An 8,455-nucleotide genomic window follows, 5' to 3' on the forward strand; every position below is an offset into this window, starting at 1 on the left:
CCCAGGCGGGTCTCGAACCCGTGGGCTCAGGTAATCCACTCACCTCAGCCTCCCAAGGCGTGGGATTACAGGCTGAGCCACCGAGCCCAGCTGGGGTTTCTTTTATAGAAATAAAAATGTAGCCAGGTGTGGTGTAGCATGTCTGTATTTACAGCTTCTCTGGAGGCTGAGATGGGAGGATCACTTGAGCCCAAGAGTTTGAGGCCAGCCTGGGCAACAATAAATAAATAAATGGGACCAGGTACAGTGGCTCAAACCTGTAATCCATTTGATTAAAAAAAATAGTAACCTAGCACTTTGGGAGGCCGAGGGGAGAGAATTGCCTGAGCCCAGGAGTTCGAGACTAGCCTGAGCAACGTGGCAAGACCTTGTCTACAATAAATCAAAAAAAGCAGCCGGGCTTGGTGGCGCATGCCTGTGGTTTCAGCTACTTAGAAGGCTGAGGCAGAAGGATCACCTGAGCCCAGTAGGTTGAGGCTGTGTTGGCCATGGGCATGCCACTGCACTCCAGCCTGAACGACAGAGTGAGATGAGACTCTGACTCAAAAAAAAAAAGAAAAAAGAAAGAAAAAAAGAAAGAAAAATCTATACACAAAGAAAAGGTTACCTATATTCTTCTACTGAAAAAATTACTCCTTGAAATTGAAGTTAAGTAGTTTTTTTAAGTTTAATTATTATTATTTTTTTTGAGATGGAGTTTCACTCTGTGCAGCCCACAGCAGCCTCGACCTCCTGGGCTCATGGTGATCCTTTCACCTCAGCCTCCTGAGTAGCTGGGACTGCAGATGCATGCTGCCAGGCCTGGCTAATTTTTTTTTTTTATAGAGATGAGGTCTCTCTGTTGCCCAGGCTGATCTCAAATACCTGTGTTCAGGAGTCCTCTCGCCTTGGCCTTTCAAAGTGCTGGGATTGCAGAAGTGAGCCACCATGTCCTGGCTAATTTTTTTATTTTTTGTAGAAATGAGGTCTGGTGTGTTATCTAGACTGGTCTTGAACTCCTGGGCTAAAGCAATCCTCCTGTCTTGGTCTCTCAAAGTGCTGGATTTACAGGCATTGAGCCACAGCACCCAGCCTTAAGGTTAATTTTTATTTCCATGAAAATTATACTTGTACACAATTAAGTAGCTTATAGTGAAAAGCAGCATTTTATGTCTTTGAATCCATCTGTCTTGCTTTTAGGGGCAAGTGATTTGAACACTTGAGCTATTAATTTTTTTCTGGTATTTATATTCATATTTTTTTCATATACTTTCATTGTTATTTCTAGATTTTTCAGTTTTATATATTACCTATTGGCCTGTCACGTGAAAGATATTTGTTAGGTATCCCCTTCTACCTGCTCTCACATCTTTCTGTTTTCCTCTTTAGGCTAAAGTGATATTGTTTACAACATTACAATGTAGTACCATATTATAATAATATAAATATTTAAAAATTGTGGAACCCCATAGTTGACAATGATCTTATTTTTCTTTCTTTTGTGTTTTTCTGGGTAGCTTTGTCTTTCCCAATTTTTTTTTTTTTTTTTTGAGTAGGAGTCTTACTATATCGCCCAGGCACACTCACGGCCACTGCAGCCTCGACCTACTGGTCTCAGGTAGTCCTTCTGCTTCAGCCTCACAAATAATAGCTGGAACTACAGGTGTGTGCCACCACGCCCTGGTAATTTTCTGAGTTATTGTAAAGATGAGGTCTCATCAAGTCACCTAGGCTGGTCTTAAGCCCCTGGACTCAGGCAATCCTCTCACCTTCACCTCCCAAAGTGCTGGAATTACAGGCATGAGCCACTGTACCTGCTGTCTTTTCCAAAGTTAATAGTTGCCTTATTTCTTTATTTCCTTAGCTTTCTATTCACCTGTTACTAGGTCTTTTCCAATATATGTGTAAAGCCCTTCAGCGCTATTTTCTAAATGGTAAAGCATATTAAAATAATCTATCGGTGAAGTTTTTTCCCAGATGACATTTCTCCTCGAGCCTCTGTCCTAGTGCTGTGCTCTAGACTGCTTGCTCTCCAGGCCTGTTTCACAGTTTTTTTTTTTCTTTCACAGTTTTCCTTCTGGAGCTCCTGTTCTAGATCCCCTGTTTCTTGGATCTCGTATCTTCCTTTTTCTTGAAATATGGCTGAGGCCTTCCATGTTTGAAAATGTCTTACCTTTATGCTCTATGATTCATAATTTAGGTTCTAAGTTGGAAAAGATTTTTGTTTCAGATTTCTTTTTTTTTTTTTTGAATTGGAGTCTCACTTGGTCACCCAGACTGGAGTGCAGTGGCCACTCCCGGCCACTGCAGCCTCACCTGCTAGGCTCTGGCGATCCTTCCGCCTCAGCCTTCCAAGTAGCCGGAATTACAGGCATGCGCTACCACGCCCGGCTGATTTTTTGATTTATTGTAGAGATGAGGGTCTCGCTGCCCAGGCGGGTCTCGAACCCGCGGGCTCAGGCAATCCACTCACCTCAGCCTCCCAAAGGCGCGGGATTACAGACTGAGCCACCAAGCCCGGCTTGTTTCAGAATTTTAAAGGCATTCCTTGGTGATCTTCTGACTTACAGTGATGTTCAAGTTTGGAAGTCTGATGCCATTTTGATTTCTTACGCTTTTTATATAATCTCTCTCACTTTTCTGTCCTCTCTATGGAAGTTTTCTTTTCATTTATTTATTTATTTATTTGTCAAGGTCTCACTGTGTCTCCGAGACTGGAGTGCAGTGCTGTGATCCTTCTGCCTCAGCCTCCCAAGTAGCTGGGACTATAGGTGCACACCACCATACCTGGCTAATTTTATTATTTTTTTATAGAGACAAGGTCTCACTATATTGCCTAGGCTAGTCTTAAACTCCTGACTCAAGCAATTATCTCGCCTTGGCCTCCCAGTGTGCTGGGAGTATATGTGAGCCACCACGCCTGGCCTATTGAAGTTTCAGAATCTTTTCTTTGTCCTTAATTAAAACTTAAAAAAAATTTTTTTTTGAGACAATGTCTCATTCTGTCACTCAAGCTGGAGTGCAGTTGTGTGATCATAGTTCACTGCTGCCTCAGCCACCTGGTCTTAACCAATCCTCCCACCTCAGCCTCCCAAATAGCTGGGACTATAGGTGCTACCACACCTGACGGATGATAGTATTTTTGGAATTTTCTTATGCTTCTTACATTATACCTGTTTCCTTCAAGTTATTTTTCTTTGGTTTTTGTCCCCTTTCTTTTCATTTTGGAGGCTTTCCTAACATTTCTGATACATGCTGTCTACTCATATTTAACGATGAAGCACTAAAGTGTTCATTGAAAACTCACTGATTGGTAGACTTCCCTGTAGGGTACTTGGTGTCTACCTGGACTTTTGTCGAGGTACCTGAAATGGCAGTTTTTTGCAGGTGTTTTCTCTTAAACTGTGTGGTTACTTTAGAGAAGAATCCTCCAAGTTCCTGCCAATGTGCTGAGAACAAATTAGGGGGGAGGGCACATCATTCACAGGGAAGAGATGGAACACAGAAGACTTGGTTTAAAGTCAGTAAACGAAACATAATAAGGTCAAGTATGGCTTCCTGAAACTTACATTTCACGTGTGTGTCTGTGTAAGACAAAGATGACTGTGGCCCATGGTAAGAAATCCAGTGTTTTGGTTGGTTCAATAGCAGAGAGTTATCAGAACGAATTAACATTAGTATCACTAAAATTGGTATATAATCCCCCACTGCTAAATTTGACTGGTTTAAAAAAAAAAAAAGAAATCCGGAGCTTGAAAGCTACTGCTATAGGAATCTGATAGCTTAGAGAGTATTAGTAGTGATGTTGGCTAACTTTTTAATTTTAATTTACTTTTATTTATTTTTGAGTCAGAGTCTCACTCTGTCACCCAGGCTGTAGTGCAGTGGCACGCTCATGGCCACCCCAACCTCTACTGCAAGGCTCAGGTGATCCTTCCGCCTTAGTCTTCCACATGGCTAGAACTACTGGCACATGCCACCATGCCCTGCTAATTTTTTGATTTATTGTAGAGACGAGGTCTTCCCAGGCTGGACTTGAACTCCTGTGCTCAGGCAGTCCTCTCGCCTCTGCCTTCCAAAGTGCTGGGATTACAGGCGTGAGCCACTGCATCCGGTCCTAACGTTTTATTGAGTGCATAGGCTTACATGTCATTTCATCTGATTCTCTGCAACTTCATGAGGTAGTATTATTATCTCCATTTTTCAGATGAGAAAATTATGGCTCAGGAAGGGTGAGTAGTAATCTTTCCCCAGATTACATAGCTAATAAATAGGACATAGCATGGGTTCCATTCCAGGTTTGTTTGACATTGTTTGACATAACTAATTGGTTATGCTTTTTTTTTTTTGAATTGGAGTTTCACTCTGTTGTCTAGGCTGGGGTACAGTGGCACACTCATGGCGACCACAGCCTCAGCCTACTGGGCTCAGGTGATCCTCCTGCCGCAGCCTTCCAAGTGGCTAGAACCACAGGCACGCGCCACCATGCCCGGCTAATTTTTTGATTTATTGTAGAGACAAGGTCTTGCTGTATTGCTCGGGCTAGTCTTGAACTCTTTAGCTCAGGCAGTCCTCTCTCCTCTCCCTTCCAAAATGCTGGGATTATAGGCATGAGCCACCGCACCCAACTGGTTATACTTTTTATACTGCATATTACATATTGGAAATTTCCAATTTATTACAAATTAGGTTTATGGCCCAGAAAATCTCTACTTTGTGTACTAACAAAGTATCTAAAATCTAAATGCAAGAGACTCAGGATCATTGTACTTGGGATTACATTATAGCTTTGTGACCTTAGGCAATTTATGTGACCTCTCTGGGTTTTGTTTCCCTCATTTCTGAAAGTGGAATGTACTAGTTTCTTCCATTCAAAGTTTACTTTAGCCAGGTGCAGTGACTCATGCCTGTAATCTCAGAACTTTGGGAGGCTGAGGCAGGAGGATTGCTTGAGCCCAGGAGTTCAAGACCAGCCTAGACAACATAGCAAGACCTTGTCTCTACAAAAAAAATAAATAAATAAGCCAGGCATGGTGGCTTGTTCCAGCTGCCTGAGAGGCTGAGGCAGAAGGATCACCTGAGCTCAGGAGGTCAAGGCTGTGGTGAGCTGTGATCATGCCACTGCACTGTAGCCTGGGTGACAGAGTGAGGAAAAAAAAAAGGCCAGGCATGATGGCTCATGCTTATAATCCTAGCACTTTGGGAGACTGAGGTAGGAGGATTGCTTGAACCCAGGAGCTTGAGACCAGCCTGGGCAACAAAGTAAGATCCTGTCTCTACAAAAAATAGAAAAATTAGCCTATAGTCCCACTGCTCGGGAAGCTGGGAAGGAGGATTGCTTGAGCCCAGGAGCTGGAGGCTGCAGTGAGCTATGATTATGCCTGCACTTCAGCCTGGGCAACAGAGTGAAACCCTGTCTCAAAAAAAAAAAAAGAAAAGGAAATAGGAAAGGAAAGCTACTGGTGAATTAAGAACCCTGCCAAAACAACTGTTGATGCGTGAGAACTAAAACATTACACAGTGAATAAAGCATGGGGGAGGGTATGTCATTCTGATTCATTATCATATTTGGTCAGCTTCAGGTATTACTGCAAACTTTTAAACCTGATTTTTTTCCCCCTGAAATATGAAATGGTTTCCTCAGGATTCTGGAGATTGGAAAATGTTTCAGATTGATGTTCTGACTTGAAAGGCAACATGTATATGGATGTCAACCACCACAAATTAGAGTAAGAGGCTTTAGCATAGATAATGGGATAGAAAGCAAATAATTCTGTTTCTCCCCTGGTTATCATTCAGACCTGCTTGATGAATGAATATAAGTCTTCGCTTAGGATAAAAAGTAACTGAAATGTAAGTGCTTTATTTTTAAGCTGTGTTCTTATGTGTTTGCATGGGATATGCAGTTACAGCAGTATGCAAATCTGGGACATCTGAATCTAAAAATAATCTTGAAACAGTAGCTTGTAAGTTCCCTGTGTAGTCATTGATTTAGTTTCAAATAACATGTACTACCAGGAAGGACATAGTGGTGAGATGTAATACTAAGTTCTCCCCTTACAGTGGGTGATTCCCGAATTGATTGGCCATACCATTATCACTGTATTGATGCTTGTTTCGTTGCATTGGTTCATCTTCCTTCTCAACTTACCTGTCACCACTTGGAATATATATCGGTGAGTATAGTTTGTTTAGTGTTTTATGTCAGGGCAGTTAAATAATTAAAAACAATTTTTTTTTTTTTTATTTGGAGTCTCACTCTGTCACCCAGACTGGAGTGCAGTGGCACGCTTACAGCTACCCCAGCTTCAACCTGCTTGGCTCCGGTGATCCTTCCATCGCAGCCTTCCAAGTAGCTGGAACTACGGGCATGTGCTACCACACCCGACTAATTTTTGATTTATTGTAGAGACGAGGTCTCTCCAAGGTGCCCGGCCTGGTAGCAAACCTGCGGGGCTCAGGCAATCCACTCGCCGCTGCCTCCCAAAATGCTGGGATTACAGGCTGAGCCACTGAGCCTGTCCAAAACCAAATTTTTTAACAGCTTTCTCTCTCCACTAAAATATGTGCCAGTAATAAAATGATGGCAGAATGCTTTGTTAAATCAGGACCAATTTTTGTTCACTTTGGTGTATTGGAAAATGGCAATTTGCATGGTTCAGTCTTGCAGTAAAACACAAATTTACATGTGTAAATTTATAAAATGTGATGTATATCTAAACACTTGTGCATTGTTTTTTTTTTTCTTTTAAAGATGTGGGGTACATATTTATTTTAAAGGATCGGGTATATAAGTGGTCTACGTACAGGTGAAGTTTGGGCCTCCCATTGGCTCTCACTTCACCTGGCTTGGGATCACACACCCTTATTGATGTTGTGTCTCCCCCCTACGTACACACACAGTTTCCTGCTACTACCAATCCCTTTCTTGTAGTAGTATGGTTGGTGGTCAGGGTTCACTTATGAGTGAAACTTATGGTACTCAGGTGAGTTGTTTTTTCATTACCTTTTCATTTTACTTTAAGAATGGTCAAAAGCCTGAGAACATATAATATAAGGTTCTTGTTTATAGCTGCAGTTTTTTATTAGACTGTACTTGTAATACTCCAAAGGAAATTACATTTTAAAACTTGCAAATTACGTACTTATCAAAATTTTTGACCTGATAAATTTAAGAAGTTTATCTAAAAACAGCTCAAGGGAAACATTAATTGCATATAATTTTATATTTGGGTTGTTGTACACAGCATACTTTCTTGTGAAGAACTCTGGAATAATCTTGACAAGCCTGGAATAATTTTTATATTAGTGACTTGTTGCTTTACTACATTTTGGATTTTATTTTAATTTTGTTTATATCTAGGTTTTTTTGGGTAAAACCATTCATTGGCTGATTTTTTTAATTTTTTTTTTATTTTTTTTTTGAGTTTGAGTCTCACTCTGTCGTTGCCCAGGCTGGAGTGCAGTGGCACGCTCATGGCCACCATAGTCTTGACCTGCTGGGCTCAGGCAATCCTTCCACCTCAACCTTCCAGATAGCTGGAACTACAGTTGTGTGCCACCATGCCCACCTAATTTTTTGATTTATTGTAGAGACAAGGTCTCACCATGTTTCCCAGGCTGGTCTGGAACTCAATCCAATCCTCTTGCCTCCCCCTCCGAAAGTACTGGGTTTACAGTTGTGAGCCGCCATGTCCGACTTCTTCTTCTTCTTCTATTTTCTTTTTTTAAAGAGATAGAGTCTTGCTGTGTGGCCCAGGCTGTAGCACCTTGGCTGTTCACAGATGTGATCATAGCACATTACAGCCTTGAACTCCTGGGCGCAAACAATCCTCTTGCCTCAGCTATCAGAGTAGTTAAGACTACAGGCAAATGCTGCCTTGCCTGGCTTCTTTAAATTTTTTTATTGCTTTCCTATGATCAGTTCCATAGACCAATACTCTATCCTAAGCTCTATGCATGGAACAGACTCCCTGAGATTCTGCTGAGGGTCAATCCCATGCAGACTTAACAGTGCACAGCTAAATCTCCCTGTGATTCCACTGAGAAAGTGCCACACAAATTTGGGTGCAAGAATGGAGACTGGAACCTCTGAGATTGTGGATCTTAATGACATACCAGACCACATCATCAGTCATCTCTACTAGAAACAAAAGCATGCTAGAAGAAGAGCAAGCAGCCGGGCTCGGTGGCTCAGCCTGTAATCCCGCGCCTTTGGGAGGCTGAGGTGAGTGAATTGCCTGAGCCCGCGGGTTCGAGACCCACCTGGGCAGCAAGACCTCATCTTGACAATAAATTTTTAAAAACTCAGCCGGGCGTGGTAGCGCATGCCTTTAATTCCAGCTACTTGGAAGGCTGAGGCGGAAGGATCGCAGGAGCCCAGCATGTCGAGGCTGCGGTGGCCGGGAGCGGACACTGCACTCCAGTCTGGGCGACAGAGTGAGACTCCAACTCAAAAAAAAAAAAAGAAGAGCAA

General features: G+C 42.3%; 1 protein-coding gene across 3 annotated transcripts in view; it reads left to right on the top strand.

Annotated features, from left to right (window-relative positions):
• CNIH4 (cornichon family AMPA receptor auxiliary protein 4) overlaps positions 1-8,455 on the top strand; it is a 22,153-nt gene that overhangs the window by 5,534 nt on the left and 8,164 nt on the right. For 2 of the 3 annotated variants that reach the window (XM_008065160.1, XM_021716107.1), the window contains exon 3: positions 6,043-6,155. In XM_008065160.1, the coding sequence (XP_008063351.1) occupies positions 6,043-6,155 (113 nt within the window). Of the gene's footprint in view, positions 1-5,778; positions 5,833-6,042; positions 6,156-8,455 lie in introns of all 3 variants that reach the window. The other variant, XM_008065161.2, reaches the window with a different exon arrangement.

This window comes from Carlito syrichta, unplaced genomic scaffold (assembly GCF_000164805.1).
Source record: "Carlito syrichta isolate Samal-C Ts95f unplaced genomic scaffold, Tarsius_syrichta-2.0.1 Scaffold308169, whole genome shotgun sequence".
Taxonomy (NCBI): domain Eukaryota; kingdom Metazoa; phylum Chordata; class Mammalia; order Primates; family Tarsiidae; genus Carlito; species Carlito syrichta.